The 22348-nt window shown below is 54.7% G+C and overlaps 1 protein-coding gene and 1 long non-coding RNA gene across 49 annotated transcripts in view; both read left to right on the top strand.

The window, feature by feature from the left end:
* RPTOR (regulatory associated protein of MTOR complex 1) overlaps positions 1-22348 on the top strand; it is a 309620-nt gene that overhangs the window by 158070 nt on the left and 129202 nt on the right. For 42 of the 48 annotated variants that reach the window (XR_014820511.1, XM_084983236.1, XM_084983244.1 and 39 more), the window contains one exon: positions 7325-7471. The exons of the other annotated variants lie outside the window; for them this stretch is intronic. Coding sequence is in view for 41 of the 42 variants with exons in the window: in XM_084983236.1 (XP_084839362.1) it covers positions 7325-7471 (147 nt within the window). In the remaining variant the exon portion in view is untranslated. The remainder of the gene's footprint in view (positions 1-7324; positions 7472-22348) is intronic. 48 annotated transcript variants of the gene reach the window in all.
* LOC146397973 (uncharacterized) lies at positions 8040-8627 on the top strand. Its single transcript, XR_014820597.1, has 2 exons — positions 8040-8139; positions 8458-8627. It is a non-coding gene; the product is annotated as an uncharacterized LOC146397973 (long non-coding RNA).

Below are 22348 nucleotides of genomic sequence, written 5' to 3'. Positions count from 1 at the left end.
CACAACCCCAGCAGCACCAGAGCTCAGCGGCACCTGCCACCCACACCCCAGCTCACAGCAACGCCAGACCCTTAATCCACGAGCGAGACCAGGGCTCGAGCCCGTGTCCTCACGGACACCATAGACATGGGCATTTTTTTTTAGTGAAGTTATTTTACTCTCTTCCTGTAGTGAGTTATTGCAGTTATATGTCTGTCGTTTTAAAATTTTTAAAAAAAAAGGCTTTATTTATTTATTTTTACACAGACTTTATAGAAAAGAATTTTTAAAGTATGGAGTTTCCATATACAGTTGTCTCTCAGTATCCCTGGGGGACAGGTTCCACGTCCCTCCGTGGACCCCCAAATCCATGGATGCTCGAGTCACGTAGTTGGCCCTGTATGTTCAGAGTTCCAAATCCCCAGATTAAACCAGCAGAGGAGTGTGTAGTCCTGCGTGTATTTGGTGAAAAAATCCCCTTATGAGTAGCCTGCACCGTTCAAACCCGCCTTGTTGGAGGGCCGCCTGTATCCTTGCTCCCTGCCTGGCCCTCAGCTTCTCCTGTCGTTAACGTCTTGCTGTGGGGCGATGCATGTGTGGCACTCAGTCACCCAGTGTTGATCAGTTACGACCAGCTAGACTCCGTAGTTTACAGGAGGGTTCCTTCTTTGGGTGGTACAGTTCTGTGGGCTTCGCCCAATACAGGATATCTTGTATCTGCCATTGCCGCAGCCCTAAAATTCCTGTGTTCCACCTGTATCTCCCAAGCCCTGGCAACTGCTCCTGTTTCAACTATCTCTGCAGTTTTACCTCTTCCAAAATGTCATGTAGTTGGACTCATGGAGTTTGTAGTGCTTTCACACCAGCTTTTTCCAATTAGGAATGTGCACGCGAGGTTCCTTCGTGTCTTTTCATGGCTTGATCGTTCATTTTTTATGCTGAAAATCATTTGGACGTTATTTGGACGTTCCGCTCCCGAGGGGCACCCTGCTTGCTTCCGGTTTGGGCAGTTGTGAGTAAAGTGGTTCTGAACTTTCGTGTGCATGTTTCGTACGGACACGTGGTTTCTCCTCGTTTGCCTAAGTGCCTAGGAGAGCCGATGCTGGACGGGCCGGCCGGGTAGCTGTCTAAGAAACTGCCGAGCTCCGGCTGACGGTGGCTGCGTCATTTGCACCCCCACCCGCGACAGATGAGAGTCCCTGTGTCCCTGTTGCTCCCCGCCCTCCTGAGCCTGTGGTTGCTGGGGTCTGGGAGCCGAGCCATTCTAACTAGGCGCGTGGCGGCAGCTCACTGTTTTAATTTGCACTTCCTTGATGACACGTGATGTTGAAAATCTTTTCACACGCTCGTTTGCTGTCTGCCTGTTTTCCTTTGTGGGGTTCATACCTTTCGCCCATTTTTAAACGGAGTTACCTGTGTTCTTCCTCAGTTTGGGGAGACGTTTGGTTGCACGTCCTCTAGCGGGTACGTGTTTGGTAAGTACCCCTCCCTCCCCGTGACTTGTGCTCTCATTCTCGGGACGGTGGGTCCAGGCCAGTTCCTCCAGAAGGCCCCACGTTCTGATTTACCTCCTGTGTGTGTTCATGTGTGTATATCAGACGGCATAAAAAGCAAGACCAGGAGTTCCCGTCGTGGCGCAGTGGTTAACGAATCCGCCTAGGAACCATGAGGTTGCGGGTTCCGTCCCTGCTCTTGCTCAGTGGGTTAACGATCCGGCGTTGCCGTGAGCTGTGGCGTAGGTTACAGACGTGGCTCGGATTCCCGCGTTGCTGTGGCTCTGGCGTAGGCCGGTGGCTACAGCTCCGATTGGACCCCTAGCCTGGGAACCTCCATGTGCTGCGGGAGCAGCCCAAGAAATGGCAAAAAGACCAAAAAAGAAAAAAAAAGAAAAAAAAGCAAGATCACGCTTGGTACGGTCGGCAAGAGATGCCCTTCAAATACAAAGACGCATAAAGGTTGAACGTAAAAAGATGTATCAGGAAGCACTAGCTGTAAGAGAGCCGGAGTGGCTGCAGTCCTAATGGGAGGCTAGACTTGGAGACGAGGGGCGTTGCCACGGAAGAAGTCGGCACGTCGCAGTGTCAGACGGGCAGGTCGTCGCAACGACAGGAACGGTCTTGAGTGTGTGAGCATTCAGAATGCGTGAAGCAGGATCGCCAGGACCCGTGGGCCTGAGAAACGCGTCCATCATTCTAGCCGAGTATTTGAATAACCATCTGGCAGCAATTGATAGGTTAAAACGGATACTAAAATCGAAGATAAAATTGATAATAGAAAACTTTCTCACAGAAGTTCCCGTTGTAGTTCAGAGGGTTAATTAAGACCCCAACTTGGTCCGTGAGGATCAGTAGGTTCAGGATCCGACGCTGCTGGAAGCTTCAGTGCAGGTCACAGACGCCGCTCCGATCCCTCGGATTTGACCCCTCGCCTGGGCTCTTCCATGTGCCATAGGTGCGGCACTAAAAAGCAGAAACAAAACCACTGAGGCCCAAAAGGAATGTTGCCACATCTCCTAAGACGGTGGAAAGGTAAGGAAAGAGCAATAATTTTGTACCAATACATTTAACAACATAAACTAGACGGAAAATGCCTAAGATGCACCTTTCCAATAGCTACCCAAAATGAACTAGAAAGTCTAAATAGCCCTATATCAGTAAAATAAATTTGAATCCATAGTGAAAAACCTTCTTACATGTTGACCCGTGGATGAGTGGATATTTTTATTTAAGTGTCGTCTTAGTCAAATGCTTCCTGATCACTGTAAACCCTTAAATCATAGATGGAGAAAGGGAAGTATTCTTTACGACGCATAAGAAGGACAGGCGACACCAGGGCTGGACAGTGAGTTCCTCCGTTTGCATCCACACCGGCACTGTCTACACCACGGTCCTCAAAGCCTGGGTCCCACACCCTGGGCAGCAGTGTTCTTGGAATTTGTGAGGAATGCAGATCACCAGACGCCCCTTCTGGGGAGGGGCCCGGAGAGCCCTGTGTTACCGGCCCTCCCGGCCGTTCTGATGGGCGCTCATTTGCCAGCTCTTCCTCCAGGCCTGGTTTCCAAATACAGGCCGTCTGAGAAGAAAGACCTCACCGAAGGATTCATCTCTCAGCGTCAAGGAAACAGTGTTTCTAAAAACCTTGAAGCTCTCATGGAGAAACGGCCAGAGTTTTCCATCCCTTCTCCAGAAAAAAATGGAGGTTTTTTTTACTGATGGTCTTAGTTGTGGCTCTCAAACCAACAATGCTGGATAGGTTGAGTTTAGGATAAAATTAACAGCTTTTTTTCCGGAGACGGGGTGTGTGTGTGCTGCCTTCTCAATGTGGATAAAGTAACAATTGTAACAAATTACAACTGTGGTGGGGTACAAGTGTTGCTCTTAAAAAACATCACAAATAGATCTTGTGATCATAGCACATTTAAAAGCCTTTGTGGTCCATCTTTCAACAGAATCAATAATGAACGGTATGCTAACCTTGAATACGAGGCATCTATTTGATAGCGACACGCAGGTTTTCAAAACCAATAAATTCTATTATTTAAAGAAATTCATTTGGAACTGCTCATGGGATAAACAATTGTGTAACTATAAGAAAAGAAAAAGTATCAACAAAACCAGTAAATGTTCCCCCTTAAGGACTTTCAGGGACCAGAAGTTGGCTTGTGACTTCTATCCCGGGGGGGTTTGGTCCCCACATACCCCTGCCCCACACCTGCTGTCGCTTGGCCGCCGTCTCCTGCCGCTGGTTCCTTTAGGAGGAGGACGAATCTTCTGCTAAGCCGTGCTCCCTGCTGTCCTCGGAGAACGGCCTCAGCAGACGCCCTCACCGTCCGGGGGCCCGGGTCCCCAGCCACCCGGGTCCTGCGGTGCCTGTCGTGGGGTCAGAGGAAGCTCACCTCCAGAAGGGGCTGCCGCCAAGCCCGCGGGAGGACGCCACGTGCAGGTGGCTGCGGCTTCTGGCTCAGGTTCTGAGTTCTCAGGCGGCAGGTGTGCAGATCCTCCTGACCCACAGCGGGGCCGTGCCCGCCAGAGCCACCTCAGCTGAAGGAGTGAAGCCTCACACCAGCTCGGGGCACCCAGTTGGCCCACAGTTGGGCGGAGTCCCCTCCCGGAGCCTGTCTGATGACCCGCGCTGGCGCCCCCACGTGGTGGACTGAGCTCTGCAACGACCGTGACTGCCGAGCAGGACGGGCTCTGGGGCCCCGCGGTTGTCAGCGTGTCCCTTGGCCCCCTTGGTGCTCGCGGGCTGAGTGGAAGCTGCTGCCCAGAAAGGTCCACGGTCGGAACTGGAAGGAGCGCTGGTTTCTCCTGAACGTGTGCCATGTGGAGCCATTGAGTCCAGAAGATGTGAGTTGAACTGCAGGCAGGCGGACGTGGAGAGCTGATGGCCTAGGGAGCCCTGGAGCTCAGCCTTTCCTCCCTCCCTCCAGCAGTCACGTGCATTTTGTTTTTTGAAAAAATACGAGTAATTTCTAAAAGATTCCAAGAGAACAGAAGTGTGAAGGGAACACATACCACACTTTCTCAGCTCTTTCTCAGCCCCCCCCCCGGCCCCCGCCCGCCCCTCCCAGCCAGAGAGAGAACAGCCTTCGCGGTCCTGTGTTCTTTCTGCACCGGGCGCAGGACCTTTCACGCAGCACCTTCCTGCTGAGCCCTCACCCCGTTTGGCTTAAGGGCTGGGGTGTGCGTTGCACACACAGTGGAATCACGTTACACATGAAGTTCTAGGACGTGGCTTTTGGAAATCATGGCCAGCCTCTGCTGCCTTTCCGTGTCCCTGCGTACAGAGGGCCCGGCTCTGCAGGCCCGCGTGGCCTCCCCAGTGGACGTAATGGCACCGCCGCTGGATAGAGAGGGGTCCAGGGTAGGCTGGGATAGGCCACGCGGGCTGCTGGGCCGGCCATGGCATTGCCCTGGCCCTCACAGCTCTGCCGGCCCCCACGCGCGTGTCTGCGTGGTGGAAGGTGGCCTGCCACGCCGCCTTTCCTCCGGGGGCAGATGGGCAGCACTTGTAATTTGAATGCATTTCTGCTCGTGTCCCATTGGCCAGAATGGAGCTGCGAGCTCAGATGTAGCTGCAAAGGGAGCTGGGACATGTGCTCCACTAACCCTGCACTGGCGAAGAGGGGCTCCGGGGTCCGACCGGCAGCCGCCTACAGTGGGTACAGACACTGAAGGGTTTTACCAGTGAGAGCGCCGTGCCTCCCCGCAGGCACGTTCCTGTGGACACAACACGAGTGTTTCTGGACAAGAGACGCCTCGGAGTCAAAAGCACAGACATTACGAGATTTCGGAGCCGCCCACATGGTCTAAAGAAAGCTGCCCGGGTTGACCCTCCCGCGAAGGATGAACCAGTGCCCTGCTGGACACCCTGGTCCACGCGGGGCGCTCGCCAGCTTTTATTTTCTTTCCAGTTTGCTGGAGGGAGACGGGGAGATGGGCGGGTGGTCCTCACGGTAAGCGGCAGCCCCGCCGTTAACGGAGAGAGCGCGCCTTACGTGGCTGACCATTTGTGTTCCTCTTCTGCAAACGGCCTGTGTGACGCTTTCGCTTGCTGCGTACTGTTTGTTGTTGTTTTGTCTTTGCTCATCTGCAGTAGAAGCTTATTTACACACACCCACATAAATGAGTCCTCTCTCACGTGCACTGTACGTACTTTATTCTTCAATTGCTTGTCATTGGTATGTTTCTATCAGAATTATGTGATTTTTATGTTGCAGTTTTCCAGGTTTTGTGTGCTTAAGGTCTCTTTCATAGCAAAATGAATCTAAAAATCTTTTTTCTCCTTTGTATTTAGTTTTCAATCTGTCCTGGTGTGTGTGTGCGCGCGAGCGCTCCGGCGGCAGTGCTGGCTGCTTAGTTAAATTTTGCAGCAGCCTATCGGCTTGTTCCTCCTTTCCTCTCGGACTTGAAACACCACCTTCATCACGGTTGTGCATGTGGGTCCGCTTCCGGGCGTTCTCTCCTCGTCTGGCCTCCCCGACACCATCCTGTAATTACGGTAGATTTATATCGTCTATTTAATATCCGGCAGCATAAGGCCCCGCTCGTTCTTTCTTTAAAAAAAATACTTTTGCTGTTCTTACGCATGTCCCTTGAGCACTAACTTCAGAATCAGCTTGTCACCGTCCGTTGAAGAAGCCGCCTGCTGGTGTTTGGACGGGGTGCTGACGCCATCGAGTCCTCAGGGGAGAACCGCCGCCCTCGCCCTCTGAGTTCTTCCGCAGGCGGGTTTATTTAGAGCCAGGGTCGTGGTGAGGAGACCAAGCCACCCGGTGGGGCAGTTCCGTGAGGTGGGATGCCCAGTGTCTTGGGGGGGTCCCCGTGATGGAGGTGTCTGCGCACAGACACGTGCACACACACGTGCACACTGTGCACAAACCACCCCCCCCCCCGCGCGCGCCCCCGGCCGGGACGTGTGTGCGGGAAGCCTCTGTGGGGCCGCTGCTGCCTTGGTTCGTCTTCCTCCGGGCAGCACGCGGGGCGGGCTCGGCGCTCAGCATTCAGGAGACACGGTCACCTTTACCGCAGGTGCACAGAATGGGGCCCTGCCGGCGTGTCCCCCGGGGAAGGTCAGCCAGCCTGGGGTTCTGTGCAGAGAGCGGCTTCAAACGGGTCCCTTCTCTGGCGAGGTGAGGACCCCTCCTCTCTTGTTCACCTGGCGTCTCTGCAGTGTTCCTGGCCGACCCGCACCGCGGGTCAGAAAACGGTTCACTCTGCGGACTGGCGTTAATGCGATACTGTTCTGCGACGCAAAAAACGATTGCGGGGCCCCATCCCCGGGGCCCCTTGTGTGACTTACGTCATCCAGAGGGTCCAGGGCTGATGGGCGGCTCGGAGCTGAAAGGCAGGCAGGGGGACGGGCACGGTTGGGCCCGGCCAGCTCTTCAGGGCGCGTGTGCGTGCGTGTACGTGCGTGCGTGGGCGTGGGTGTGCGTGCACAGGATGGGGAAGGTGCAGGGCTGGCTCAGAGCTGAAAGGCGGGGCGGGGGGACGGGCACGGTTGGGCCCGGCCAGCCCTTCAGGGCACGTGTGCATGCGTGTGTGTGTGTGTGTGTGTGTGTGTGTGTGTGTGTGCAGGACGGGGAAGGTGCGGGGTCAGCGGCGTGAGGGGCACACATGTCCGGGGCTTTGCAGGAGAAGCCCTGGTCCGGCTGCCCAGGGAGATGGGGCCGGGGAGCGCGTTCCCAGGAGGTCAAGCCGGGCCGGAGCTGTGCCCACGGCCCGCGTGCGGGCAGCTGCGAGAGCTTCGTTTTGCTCGCAGCCGGGGTTGGCCACAGGGCGGGCGGGCGGGCAGGCCTCCTCGAGGCGCAGGCGTGAGTCACGCGCTGCGTTTTCTCTTGCAGAACTACACGCAGTACATCCCGCTGTCCATATACGACCTGCAGACGTGGATGGGCAGCCCGTCCATCTTCGTCTACGACTGCTCCAACGCCGGCCTCATCGTCAAGTCCTTCAAGCAGTTCGCCCTGCAGCGCGAGCAGGAGCTGGAGGTGAGGCCCGCGCCGCTGCCCCTTGAGCCGCAGACCTGTTTCCCGGGGCGGGGGCGGGGTTTGGGGACGAGAACGGGGGAGGGACTCGTCGCCAGCGCTGGGGCTTGTTTTCTGTCCCCTTTTACCCGCGTCCTTTTCAGTCTGAACTGGAATTAGACGATGACGTTAATCGAGTGGCACGCGTGCCGGTGGCTGTGTCTCCGAGATAGAGGTAAAAACACAGCAGACACGTTTATTTTCGGAGAAGTGGTCCCGTATCTGTGCACGGCCTTCAGTTCCACCGGCGTCTTGGTTATCGGCCGCATTTTTTGTTTTTTCTTCTGTGTTCCCAAAAAAACTCCAAAAACCCAAACCCACGAAGCTGAATCCATACAACAAACCAAAACAGATGCCATTTAAAGAACCGAAGAGCTAGTGTAGTGCTGTGATCACGGAGAGACCTTTTTCTTGGTTGTTTTAATTAATATTTGATGTTCGAATTAAGCAGCGAGTTCCAAAGAGAACGGAAGAGGCAGTTTGAGTTAAGAGCCCTCCCTGCGGCGGCCGCAGGAGCCTGAGCCTGAGAGTACTGAGCCGCCAGGGGTCTGCTTTCCGCCTGGTTGCCGTGCAGGACCGTCTCGAGTAGGAGGAGAAACGGCCCTGAGTACCTGTTTCGTCAAGCCTTTTGGGTCTGTGCAATTTTAACGCATTGTTATGTTGTTCACATTTCATCAGAGGAGATTGCTGAGATAATCAGCAATAAAATTTGAAATTCTCCTTGGTAGCAGTTAACGTGTCATACAGTTCATATTTTGTATTTGTAAGTGAAGCCCTTATGCAGAATATTGCACCAGAGTGACTGGCAAATGGCTTCCCCTCGATCCTTGAAAAGGGAACCTAGCACCACACGTTATTATCGTGATTATTGTTGGTGTTAATTTTGCATTCCAGAACAAAAGAAGGGGAAGACTGCATTTTCTGTCATTAAATGTTTATCTTGATTTTAGGCGCTTCCTCGAATTTTACTCAAGGGATGGATTATCTGACGAGTGCTAAAACTCAAAAGTACCGGAGGGTAGCTGGCATTCCTCGTCTCAAGTAATGAATGTTGCAGAGGAAATCTTTCCTGTCTTACATTTAAAATATGTAAATAAAAATGCCAAAGAATCCTGCCTAATTTTTATCTCCAATTTGTGAGCTGCAGGGTGGTGAAGGCAAGACCAGTATAGCAGCCTTCGTTAATTAAAACACGTTAATACAGCCCCTCTCCATGCTTCTCAGCAGAAGGCGAGTATCTCTCACAGGCCTGAAGCTCAGTGTTTGCGCTCCAGCGCGTGGCGTGTCTGCGCTGCCGGGGCTGTGTGTGCTCTCCGTGTGTTGCCAAGGATTAATCAGCCCGAGAAACTGTTCATTTCATTGAGTGCAACCACAAAGTTTTCCATGCATCTTTTTTTTTTGGGGGGGGGGCGGTGTTTAATTGACTAATTCCTCATGGAGGAGAGCAAATGAAAAATATGTCATTTGAAGTGGCAAATGCGTGGCAGTGCAAAGCTATACCATATGTTTTATAATTAGCTCTGGCTTTTATCTTCATTCTTTTCTTAATTACAGTGTAGATAAGTCTTATGGTTTTTCCATTACAGTTACTGTTATTGGCTATTGTTCAGCTGGTCTCTTTTGCATAAACAGCGGAAATTAAAATGATAAAATTGGCTCTCAGCTAATATCTTAATGTTCACGTTAGTCTTTTTTTTTTTTTTTTTTTTTTAATCTGCTGTAGAAACAGCAATCCTGTGTGGCCTCCTAGGTTTTTTTTTTTTTTTTTAATTCTTTCCCTGTCTATAGTCGGCCAGATTCTTTGTAAATTTATGATACATTTTAACACTTTTGGTGGGTAGGTGATAACATGGGAACTGAGAGAAGGTGGCAGGTAAGATGGTTTGTGCCAGAGTTTTAAAAATAAGGAGAGTAAAAATGATTAAATATAATGTAAGAAACTAGTTACCCGGCCCAGAAAGCCTCCAGGTAATAAACATTAGCACAGACACGCGTGACATAAATGTTAAGAGCGGCCTCTCCGCTTGCACATTCTCTGTCGCGCGGTGCTTGTGCCGGGCCCGGAGGGTTCCTCCCGCGGACTTCCATCCCAGGGGGGCGCCGGGGGAAAGCGGAAGCTGCCTTCGTGAAAGCAGCGCGTGAGTCATCGCAGAAAAAGGCAGGTCTGTGCCTCGGTGACCTGTCACAGCGCTCGGCCATTTGAAGTGAAGGCACGTCTTCACTTCTCTCTGCTTTCAGTGTTCTTTTTAAAATTAGTATATGCCATGCTTTTAAAACTCAGCAGTGCTGAGGGTTTGCAGCACGTGAAATTGTTGCTGGCCCCATGGCTCCTTGGCCGGAACTGTGCTGCTGCAGGGAACCTGTTTGAGCTGTGTGCACAGCTGGGCGCTATCTGCATAAATATAAGTTATGTGCTTGTACTACTGCCTCCTGATTCATACATTTTATGTTATCTGTGGGCTTTCTGTTTGTTTGTTTGTTTTGTCTTTTTTAGCGCTGCTCCTATGGCATATGGAAGGTCCCAGGCTAGGAGTTGAATCGGAGTTGCAGGTGCCGGCCTACACCACAGCCACAGCAACACGGGATCCAAGCCATGTCTGCAACCTACACCGCAGCTCGAGGCAATGCCAGTCCTTGATGCACTGAGCAAGGTCCGGGATCAAACCTGCATCCTCACAGAGACAGAGACAAAGTCGGGTCCTTAACTGGCTGAGCCACATTGGGAACTCCTTTCCTTTTTTGCTACAAACCAGAAACAGAGCTGCCATTAGTAAGTTCTGCTTAAAGAACTGGAGAAATTGTATAGAGCTTTGGTAGTAAAGAGACATGTTGCACCGCGGTTTAAAGTCGTCTTTGTTGTCACTGCGTCCCCCCCTCCCCCGGTCTCCACCCCAGTTAGCGGTGTCTCTGCACTGCGCTTGTGTTCCTTCCCTATCCTCTGTGGCCTCTGCGCCGGGAAGTGATGTCCTTCGGTTTTCTTCGCAGGGTCGGCGGTAGTGGGTACCATCTTCTGGTTTGAGGTTCTTCGCTCGCTCTTGGCTCTCGCCGGTCCCAGCTTCTGTCCTCTGGCTTTCACGATTCTCTCTAGCCTCTGACCGCCGTCCGGTCTCCATGCTGTGTGTGTGGGGCTGATTCTGAAAAATGATGGACGTCATCCTTCAGCTCCCGGAGAACGACCACGTCAGTACCGTTCACTAAATGGCCAGCTAGGGCGCGCTGGTGCCCGTTGTCAGTCGGTGTGTGTTTGTTTCTTCGATTTCCCTGAAGCTGTGCCCTCTTCTTCTCGAATTCCGCCTTTACCATTTCCTCACTTCCCAGATCTGCAGGGAGCATCCGTCAGACTTGGAGCGTGCCCTCCTCAGAGCCTCCACGGCCTCCTTGAGCTGCCGGCCCTGCACGGGCCTGCTCCAAAGCCGTCACCCTGGGTTTCTCTGAGGGCTCCCCTGGCGCATCCGCTCTTTCCCAGGTGCCAGCTCGGTCTCCTTCTCAGTCCGCTGCCCCCACTCTCTGTCCTGCCAGCAGCAGCGCCCTGAGAAGGGACCACGGCAGTCGTCTTTCTCAGACTCGGCGCGACGCATTTGGAGCGCTTTTAGCTGTAAGTAATGAGAAACCTCCCTGCTGGCTTCGGGACGAGTGATGTTGTCTTTTTCACTAAGCTCCGTGAGACGAATGATTTAATTATTCAGCCCTGTCATCGGGGACCCAGGCTGCTGTTACTCTTTCTCCTCCAGCATCCTCTCCCGTTGCTGTTCTGTCTGCGGCCCCGGCGCCTTCTTTCACTTCGGGCTGGCCGGGGGTGGGGGTGGGGGGGCGAGCCACCCCACGCGTCCCTCTCGTCAGGACGCAGGTGCAGCCTTCCCTTGCCCCTCGCCGGCTAGAGCCGGGTCACGCGCCCTCCCTCCCCCAGGGTTGGGGAGCAGGGTGGGGTGGGGTTGCGTGCTGGGCCCAGGTGCCGTGGACTTTGTTCTGTCCACTCTTGTGGACAGTTTGGGTGTGGAATTTCAGGCTGTTCTCACTAAACAATGTCAGCCTTGCTTCTTGCGATAGTAGAGAAGCTGTACTTGCAAATCTGCCCAGTGGCCTTATTGTAGCCGTGACCAAGAACCTGGGGCCCAGCCACCTCCACCCCGACAAAAGCCAGAGAAGGGTGCTTATAGCCGCAGGACATAGTATGTGTGTTGGAAGAGAAAGAGAAAAAGAGAATTCAGACTTCGCGACAGTGTGTATCTCGGCTATGAAATCTTTGTAACTAGAAGGGGAAACTAGATCTTAAGTAGATCTTGTTGAAATGGTCTCGATAAGCCTCAGTACTCAGCCCTGCTTCCAGAGGGCATTTCCCACGCAGGGACACGTGCCCCCTTCACCGAACACGCAGCGAACCGCGGGGGCCGCCCAGGCCGTCCCTCTGTGGAGGCGGGACGCTGCTCTGGTGTCTGGTGGAGGCCCAGCGTGCCTCTCCTTCCCGGAGGCCGTCGGCTGATCCGTGTCCCCGCAGGCTTGGTCTGCACGTGGCCGCCCTTGCTGGTGTGGGACGGAAGCCGAGTCTCTCAGGGACCACGATGACCGTGTGGGCACGCTCTGGGGAGCGTCTTCTAAGGAGATTCAGGCCGTTGCCCCAGGGGCAGCCTTCCGTGCTCTCCTTCTGTTCGCGCAGGGCGAGGCTTTCTCCGAGCGGCTGGTGTCTTATGGTGACGCTCCCTAGACCCCCCCTTGTGTGGCCACTCCTGCTGGCTCCCCGTGGCAGTTCCATCTGGCAGCTCAGCACCGCGTCCGGTGGACACTTACTTTCATGGCGAGAAGCAAGCTTGGTTCTGTAGCGTCCCGAACCCACAGTGACCTCGGAGTCCTGTGTTTGAGCTGGTGTATGACACGTCAGCTTCATGTATTCATCGCTGTGATTCAATGATCCTTTCAGGGCCACATCCTTGGCACATGGAGGTTCTCAGGCTAGGGGTCCAATCAGAGCTGTAGCTGCTGGCCTGCACCACAGCCACAGCAACGCAGGATCCAAGCCGCATCTGCGACCTAAACCACAGCTCGTGGCAACACCAGATCCTTAACCCACTGAGTGAGGCCAGGGATCGAACCTGCGTCCTCATGGATACTGATACGAGTCAGGTTCGTTACCTCCGAGCCACAGGGGGGACGCCGGAGTCAGCTGTTTAAACGTCGGGCATCAGAATCTTCACGTGTCTTCAGAGAATATTAAGTGTGCGCCCCATCGGCCTGGAGGATTCGGATGTTGAAGTCCCGGCCCCTCCTCGGCTGCCGTGGTAGACGGCGTGGGCGGACCTGCAGGGAACTCGGCTGGGAGTCAGCTGCCTGGGCCAGGTTACGTCTGCGGTGGTGAAGCCTGGCTGTGCCTCGCGTGACCACGGGTTGGTCCTCGGGTTCCCTGCGGAGAGGTGCGCGTCGCGATCGCCGCTGCTACACAGAGTGTGTGTGCGCCTTTGCGAACGTTCTCCGTGGCCCTGCTGCCGGGTGTTCACGCCCAGAACAGGCTCCACGGGGCTGACGCTGCAGGGAGCGCCGGCGTGTCCCTGTCTGGCTTTCACGGTATCGTTTTCTTCCCGTCTCCCTTTCTTTCTCTTCTGCAACTTGTTATCATCGGTAAATAGCAGAGAAATGGCAAGTCTGTTATATGATAACCTTAGTAATTTTCTCCTTTAATTTTTAAATGACATGAATTTGTGGGGTTCTTCTAAGATGGTTACTTTTCCAGGTTCTCTCCGTTTCCTCCAGGATAACCTTGTCTCTCGTGGTTTATTTGAATTCTTCTCCTTTATGAGGAAGACAGGGTGATTCTTTGTCACCTCTCCTAAGAATGAAAAGCAGCGTTTCCTGTGGCTCGGTGACTTGAGGCTCTGGCGTCGCTGCTGTGGCTCTGGTCACAGCTGTGGTGCGGGTTTGATCCCTGGCCCAGGAACTACCTACCACCTGCTGGGGTTGGCGGGTGGGGGGTGGGGTGTTGCTGTGCGTGGGTGGGTGGGAATTGTCGCTGGAGGGAAGGCAGGTGGGAACTGGCTGGACTAGGTGCCCTGGGCCACAGTGCAGGGACCGTTCTCTTCCTGGGAGCCGTGGCCCCCCGGGCACCCCCGTTTTCCCCAGAGGCATCTGTGACCCTCTTCAGGGAACTCGCCCAGTGCTTCACCGGAGGGCGTGGCTGTGGGTAGTTGCAGGAGCCCTTAGAGGAGCAGAGCTGTCTGGAGGGCGGGTCTTCAGGTGACCCCACCCTCCCGCCTGCCCCCACCCCCACCCCCGGCTTTGCTACACACACTCCGTCAGTGTCGTGCCCTCTTTTTAATAAAGGCAGGTCAAGTTCACCCCTCTGTAAACTTTTACTTTATGTATAGCAAGCCATAAAAACTCAAATTTTGGCAAGAAACTGATAATGTAGCTGACGCTCTGCCCACCACACACTCACATTTGTGATTTAAGAAGAAATGCTGCCAGTTCCAGCATATACGGGAGAGTAGGTGGGGGCCCGTCTATAAACAAAAGCAGCAGAAACCTCGCCCTGGGAGCGGGAGGCTGGTGCGGGCGCGCCACGGCCTGGGGTGCTTGCCAGAAAGTGCGAAGGCCACGGAGGGGCGCTGGCGAGGAACGCTGCCTCCAGGAGGTGGGGGCCCCTGGTGCCCGTGAGAGCTGGGACAGGGGAGGCCGTGCCAGGTGGAAGGGCAGTGTCGGGAGGCCAGAGCTTCGGTGACCTCCGCCAATGGACACTACCTGCCACCTGTTGCCTGTGCGATGCCTGCTGGCTGCAGGTGCTTCAGGTTAGCTGGTGCGCTGGAACCACCCATGCTGTCTCCAGCCTCGGCCACTGGCACCCTCCCTCCTGCCGTTTGCGTGGGAAGGTGAGCCCTTTCCTCTTGGCACCTTTCACAGCTCCTGGTCCTGGCATTTGAAGGCTTTGGGTGACAGAAGGGTGACTTGTCTGCAGAAACGATTCAGGAACCCTCCCCGGGGGTGGCATTCGATGACACCCCCCGACGCGCAGAGTGTGTGATCCATACAGTCAGCGTTCGGGGTGTGACCCAAATTCTCTTTTTTCACAAACACTTCCCTGAGCCTGAGGTCTTTCTCAGCTGACCGGATACAACAGGTTTTGCAGTTAATCTGACACTCGCGTCTCATCTGGCAGCATCTCCTCTCTTGCTCTCATCAGCTGTGTTTAAGTCTGTTGTGCGAAGCTGCTGAGGACGCCTCTTAGGAAGCCCCGCTGCCCAGGCAACATTTGTAGGTTTGGTCTGATAAACAGATAGACAAGTGAGTAAACTGCCTTTAATTTCCCTCCTTAGACGTGGCTGTGATTTCACTGAATATGAGTCGTCCAGAATTTAAAGACAAGCAAGACAATTATTAACCAAATCCATGAGTATGGTGTACCGTTTGCAGCCCTCATCGCTTGGAGCTTATCTGAGCTCTTAGAGTTTAACCCTTTCTTCAGATCTCGTCTGTCTCAGAACACTGCTTACTCTCCCGGACCGCACGTGAGGGCCAAGAGCGTGGGCGGTGGCGCGGGTACGGCAGCTCCTCGGCCTGCCAGCCCGGGGGGACCTCTGCTCCATCCGCTGGAGGCCATCGCGTAACGGCCCGATACGCTCTCAAAAACGGTCCCTGGCACAGGCCGTGGTGCTTCTGACGGCCACGAGAGAAACGGCTGCGCTAAAGTGGGGGGCCAGAGAGCCAGGCTCGGGGAGAAGGGCAGGTGGGACGGCACCAGCCCACTTGAGAGGCGGGGCACGAGGGCCAGTGGCTTTTCTTAACACTAAGGTCAGATGCAAGGAGAAGGCGTGTGTCCTCAGGGTCCCTCTCACCCCGGGAGAGCAAGGCTTCCGCAGCATGCCAGGGGGGCGGCCAGGCAGAGACGGAGGACGAAGCTGTCCTCCGAGAGGGTGAAACAGTTCTCTCTGCTGGGTGTCAGTTAGAGGGATCTGATGGCCACTGCGGAAGGCCGCAGCCGCAGCCGCAGCCGCGAAACACGCCAGTGTCCATGCCCCGCCCGTCGGCTACTAAAGCAGGGAACCTCAGCATTGTCAGGTAATCCCAGTCACAAGCGTGTTGGGAAGTAATAACATAATAATGGTCGAAGTCACAACTGTGGGAAGTAATGAGTAGTAATAATGGAAATCACACCGTTATGCTCTTTGACCGCAGTGGAATCAACGAGACGTCCGTGGTAGACAGCGGGGAAACTTCAGACAAACAGCCACGTAACCGGTGGGTGAGAGGCCTCAAGGGAAAGGAAAGGAAATGGATTAAGTGAATGAGAGGGAACGTACAGCACGTCAGTGTTGATGAGGTGCAGCTAAAGACTCGAGAGGGACGCTTAGAACACTGGTCCTTCTGCTGGAAAACGGCGACGGCATCAAATTAAGGATCCGGGCTCCTGTCTGTCTCAGTCCATTTGCGCCACGGAGACAAAACCCCGCGGACCGGGAGGCTGCGAAACAGGAGATGTGTGCCTTACGCTCTGGAGGCCGGACAGCCCGGGATCACAGCGCAGCCTGGGTGGATGAGGGCCTCTTCCTAGTTCAGGGCCGGCCTTCTCCCTGCGTCCTCACGCGGTGGAAGGGGTCAGGGAGCTCTCAGGCCGCTGTATTTGCTTACGCCCGGGCCAGGGATCAGTTCCGAGCCGCCGCCGCTGCCAACTAAGCCGCAGCTGTGGCAAAGCCAGATCCTTAACCCACTGTGCTGGGCCTGGGATCAACCCCCCGTCCCAGCTCTCCCGGGACCACAGTGGGCGCTCCCCGGGCTGCTTTGAGAAGGGCCCTGATCCCATTCAGGGGGCCTTCACCCGCACAGTTCATCCCTCCCCAAGGCCCCGCTTCCTTGTACCACTGCCTCGGGAAACCGGAAGAGGAGGGCAGCAGAACCCCCAAGCAGCCAGACGGGAGAGAACGGCGATGATCAGAACAGGAGCTGTAGAAACTGAAAGCAGAAAGGAGCGGAGAAAAATCCATGAAAGAGGACGCTGATTCTCAGAAACAATCAGAGAAGTAGGTAAGGCTGTAGCAGGACTACTAACAAACATAGAAAAGAGAGGCCATTCAGGGTTCCCTCGTGGCTCAGCAGCTGCAAACCCGACTGGTGTCCCTGAGGACGTGGGCTCGATCCCTGGCCTCCATCAGCGGCCTGGGGATCCGGCGTTGTCATGAGCTGTGGAGTCGGTCACAGACGCAGCCTGGATCCCGCGCGGCTGTGGCTGCGGCGTTGACCAGCAGCTGCAGCTCTGTCTTGACCACTAGCCCCCTAGCCTGGGAACGCCCATGACCCACAGGTGTGGCCCTAAAAAAGAGAAAAAGAAGATTCCAGATTCTATAGCCGTTGAAATACTAGTGAGGGAATAAAGTGAGGGACGACTTTGCGTTCATGAATTTGACAACTTCAAAGAAACGGACCAGTTCCTCTAAAACCACAAACCACCCAATCTACCCAAAACGAAACAGGTAATATGAGGATTTGGGAAAATGAATTTACTATTTTAAAGTTCCTGGAAAGGGAATCTCCAGGCCCAGACAGTTTCGCTAGAGAATTCTACCAGATAGCTAAAGAATACCAATTTTCCACAGTCTCTTCCAGGAAAGAACAGGGAGGAAATACTCCCCATTTCACTTTATGAGGTCATTATCATCCTGACGCCAAAGTGGATCTACCTTACAAAGCAAAAAGCTGTCGACCTCTGTCACCAATTTAGAGTCAAAAGTCCTCAACGAAATAATAGCACATCAGCTGTAGCAAATCCAGAAAGAGAGTCACGTCATTCATCAAACTAATGAAGAAGAGAGTCATGGAATCGTATCCGTCGACACCAGAAAGAGTTTTTAACAAAATTCAACATTCTTTCACGAATTAAAAGTAAATATGTGGGGAGTTCCCGTCATGACTCAGTGGTTAACGAATCCGACTAGGAACCATGAAGTCAAGGGTTCGATCCCTGACCTCACTCAGTGGGTTAAGGATCCAGTCTTGCCATGAGCTGTGGTGTAGGTTGCAGACACGGCTCGGATCCCGCGTTGCTGTGGCTCTGGCGTAGGCCGGCGGCTACAGCTCTGGTTTGACCCCTAGTCTGGGAACCTCCATATGCTGTGGGTGCAGCCCTAAGAAAGACCAAAAAAAAAAAGGGAATTAAGTGGGAGTCCCGCCGTGGCTCAGCGACAACAAACGTGACTAGTATCCATGATGATGCAGGTTCCATCCCCGGCCCCGCTCAGGGGGTTGAGGATCCGGCGTTGCCGAGAGCTGTGGTGTAGGTCGCAGAGGCGGCTCGGGTGTGGTGTTGCTGAGCTGTGGTGGAGGCCGGCAGCTGTAGCTCTGATTCGACCCCTAGCCTGGGAACCTTCATATGCTGCAGGTGCGGCCGTAAAAAGACAATCAATCAAATAATCAATCAAACCAACCCTTAGGAAACAAAGGGTAGAGGGGGCTTCTTCCGCTTGATAAAGGGCACCTGTAAACCTACAGTTGTCAGCAGTCATGCTCAAGGGTAACGTTCACGTTTTCCCGCCAAGGTGGGGAGCAGGGCAAGGATGTGCATTCTCCGCATTCTTACTCCGCGTCGTGCCAGGAGTTCTGGCCACACAGTAAGGCAGGAAAAGGACACCATCAGTCACGAGGGACACAGATCACACCTGCAGTGAGCCCACCCACATCCGCTAGGATGGCAGCCGCCGGGGTGATGACAAGTCCGGCCGGGATGGGGAGGAATTGCGACCATCGCTCACACGCGGTGGGCGGGCGTGTGAGGCGCCCGGAAAGCAGTCTGGCGGCGCCTCGGGTGTCCACCTTGAGCTCCACTGCCAGGTTGATGCCCAGGAGACCTGAAACAGTGTCCACCCCAAACGTGTGCACAGGTTCACGGCAGCGTTACTCACAGTCGCCCCCAGATGGAAGTTCTCTCCTGCTGTGAAGGATCGCAGGGTTTCTGAGCGTCTGTTCCTTTCACTGCTGGTGAACAGTAATCGGGGAGCAGAACTGTGTTATAACATTTCCTTCCGCGTCTTCACTGAGCTCTAGAGTGGTTCTGGAGCATTTTAGACATTGTTCAGTTGCCAGCGATTATGTGGCTTTAGAACAGGGAACGGTCCACGGAGGTGACTGAGCGTAGTTGTCACAGACTGCTGCGTGAGGCCAGCTCTCTGGCTGTCCTGTGGGGGCACCGCTGGGGGTTCTCTATCATTAAACGTCTTCCTCCAACAAAGGCACCTCCTGCTGTTCTCTTGGCCTGGATTTCATACTTCCCAGCAATAGGTGCCACTTGTTTTTAAGTTGCTATGTAATATTTGATATATACAGAATATATAAATTACATATTTAAAAATCACCAGCGTCCCTGGAGGCTCAGCAGGTTAAGGATCCGAGTTATTGCTGCTGTGGCTCTGTTGGGACGCAGGTTTGATCCCTGGCACGGGAACTTCTGCATGCCACGGGGCAAGACCAAAAAAAAAGAAAAAAAAGAAAGAACCCCTCCCCCAATTACTGCTTCCACTTGGTATCTGCTGTTTTTCGCTCAGCATCTGTCGCATGACAGATGACCCATTAGTATCTGGGAAATGAGCTGGGTTAGCAATACCCGATTGCTTCCAGATCTCAGTCTCTGAACTTGGCAAAAATGTCCATTGTAAGTGGGTGGTGTTGAGTGGAGAATACAAATTGCCGTAAGCTGGAACTGGAATTGTTACCAGGTAGATGTTATTTTCAGAACGCCACTTGTTAAAGCCTCCTGAAGTTATCAGGGCCTTCCTCTCTTTATCAAGATGTCTCTTCCATGTGTACAGAGAAAAGAAGCAGCTCGATGTCAGAGTTTTATTTAGAAAAAGCGAGGTGCAGGCGCCCTCCCCCGGCCCCACCCGCACGCGGTGCTTCTGGAGCGGGTGCTCCGGGGGCCCTGTGGGAGCTGCTGGCCGGCCTTCCTGGGAGCTCGCGGTGCGAACGCTGGTTTTCCGCACGTGTGGAAGAGGAAGCAGATGTCTTTCTTGGATCTGGTTGCTGTGTATCACGTCTGAAGTTTTTCTGGATCTTTCCCAATCCTCCAGAAAGCTCTAGTGAGCTTTTATTTTTTTTAATTAAATTTTTTTTTTCCTTTCCTGCAGCATGCAGAGGTTCCCAGGCCAGGCATGGTTTTATTCCCACTGCAGTGACCCCACTAGCTTCATAATCAACTGAGCTGCCCGGGAACTCCCCTAGTGAGCTTTCAAAGATCAGAGTTTCCCTGGCGTTCAGCCTCTAGGCTCCCAGGAGAAGCCCCTTCGGGTAACAGGCGTCTGCGTGTGCCCTCTGGGGTGGGTGCTGCTCCCTGCTGGACCTGCCCCCTGCTGCGCCGGGGCCTCTGTAAAGCTCTGTGAGTCACCAGTAGTTAGACGCAGGCTGTTTGCAAAGACAATTTCAATCACAAGGCCAGAATCTTAGATTAAAAACGAAACAGCAGCGCATGGGAAAGAGCTCATCCGTTAAAAGAATTTGGGTTGGTTTTATTCCCACGTTAGCAGCTTAGAGAATGAACTGCTGGAATCCTTTGTCTTAATGTTATTTTTAAAGAAATGTTTCTGATGCTAATTAACCCCAGCGCAGAGCTATCACCTGCCTTCTGGGTGCCCTGTGTGACAAGAGTCCCACGTGAGTGCGAGGGACTGTGTTCCCCACTTCAGATCCTCTGCAGCCGCACGGAGTGCTTTCCGCTCCTCGGCCCAGCAGCACCTGCAGGGGCGGGTTTAGGAGTTCAAGTCTTCTATCAGCGACCGTTTTGAATTGGGAAATTTGGGCTCTAGGAGACTTATTTGGGATAAAGACGTTTCTGCGTCTCCCTGTCCCCTTTGTCCCTTCTGTGCCCCAGGCCCTTCCCCCAACCCTAACCCAATGCTGGCGGACCTGGAGGGCAGCCCAAGGCAGGCCTGGCACAGCGCACCTGTGGTCTCGCTGCCTGACAGCCCCGCAAAGGAAGGGCAGTGACCTGACACCCAGGGACCGTCCCCTTGAACCTGCCTCCCCATGGGGGCCTGCAGCATCTGGGGGCCGTGGCCGGAGGACCTGCTGTTCGGTTCTCGGGAAGTAAATTTACGGTGGAAGCAGATCTTAAGCAGAGAAGTCGTAACCCGTCACCCACACGAGCACTTGACAGTGTCGCGTCCGGGTGTCGGTAGACGGCTGTGCCCTCCCGCCCCGTCTCGGTCCCTGCCAGGCCCGGGCCAGCGGCAGTGCTGCTCCTGAGACGGCTCCTTTCACTCTCCGGGGCTTGGCCCTGCCCGCTCCCCGGGGTCCCGGCCTCCCTCGGAGCCTGGCTGCTTCCCGCGAGGGAGCGGCTCCCCGGCTGCCTCTGACACATCTGCCGCCTCCGCGCTCCCCCGCCGGTGACTCAGGACCCCTGCGCCGCGGGCCGCCGGCGGCCAGGCCGTCATCCTTCCTCGCGGCTGTCACCGCAGACCTGGAAACGCAGTTCCTGTGCGGGGCAGGCTGCCGCGCCGCCGTGCTATTTTAGCTCGCGAAGCGGGAGCCGGGGAGAGGATTACACGTGGTTCTGTCTTCCCTTTCTCTGTGCTCTGAAAGCCCACTCTGGCGACAGCTGCGCCGTGTGAAGGCGCCTGATGCCCCGGACCAGACAAATTGAACGGCGAAGGCGGCCGGCTCACATTACATGCATTTTACCACAGGGAAAAAATGCCTCTAGAAATCACAGGGCTCATTACAGTTTCCCTGGTGTTGATCCTTGAGTGCACCCCCATTTGATTTGTACCCGGGTTTCCCTCCCTGCCGTGGGCTCTGGGTTCTTAGTGGAAGGACAGTGTTTATTTGAGAGCCAGGACAAGGTCGCGTCAGGAGCGCTGACGACGGCGTGGCCTGGCGTGTGCCGCGTTGGGGGTTTGTGAGTGCGCAGCTTTGTGTCTGTGCAGCTCACGCAGCGCCCCGGAGGCTGCTCTTCGGAAAGAACCCCGCAGTCCACTTGTGTTAGTGGCGCAGTGCGTGGCGTGGACCCAGGAGGGGCCAGATGGGATGGAAAAACGGCTCTCGGGTCAGGACCCACCTCCCGTACCATGACCTTGGTGAAGGCTTGTATCTGAAAGTCCTGAGATTTTTTTCGTTAACTTTTGAATGCTTTGCCCTGTTTTTTTTTTTGTTTTGTTTTGTTTTTTTTCAAGAGATTGACACTTGTTTTATTTTTCTTCTCTTCTTTTCAGGGCCACACCCGTGGCATATGGAGGTTCCTAGACGAGGGGTAGAATCGGACCTGTCGTTGCCAGCCTACACCAGAGCCACAGCAACGAGGGATCCGAGCCGTGTCTGTGACCGACACCACAGCTCCCGGCAACGCCCGGTCCTTAACCCACTGAGCGAGGCCAGGGATCAAACCCCAAACCTCATGGTTCCTAGTCGGAAATGAGAGACGCATAGGAGAAACAAAATTACCCTGAGCCACCCTGGGCGCCCAGCCCGCTGCGTCCGTGGCTGGCTCTTCCTCCCGCGATGGGCCTGCAGGCTGCTCAGGCTCCGATGGGCCGCCAGCATTTCGGTGGCGCCCGTGTCCACGTCCTGCAGCATGTGTCTGTGTCCCCAGACACACACCACAGCAGGGTCATGCCAGGTTAAGGACGCCACCAGAGGCAGGGAGGGAAATGCCTCTAGACGCTGTGTAGTCCGAGAGTCACGCGGGAAAACTGTGGAGAACACTGGCCAGAGACTGGCCGCGAGGGTGTCCGAGGGACCTCGTCCTGAGAGCGGGCGCTCGTCCCGGGAGAGCCTTCGGCGGCTGGAGCCCCAGCTTCCAGCCCGGGGGCCGGGTCCTGCCTTCGCATCCCGTCTCGGGCTTGCTCTCTGGTTGTGCCAATTGCTAAGCCGCCCTCTCCCTTC

Source organism: Sus scrofa, chromosome 12, assembly GCF_054392235.1.
Source record: "Sus scrofa isolate SSC_HxYL_T2T_F1_AM1 chromosome 12, Sscrofa_HxYL_maternal_Yorkshire_Landrace_v2.0, whole genome shotgun sequence".
Taxonomy (NCBI): domain Eukaryota; kingdom Metazoa; phylum Chordata; class Mammalia; order Artiodactyla; family Suidae; genus Sus; species Sus scrofa.
Note: the sequence above shows the minus strand (reverse complement) of the source record. Positions and strands in the feature narration are given on the sequence as shown.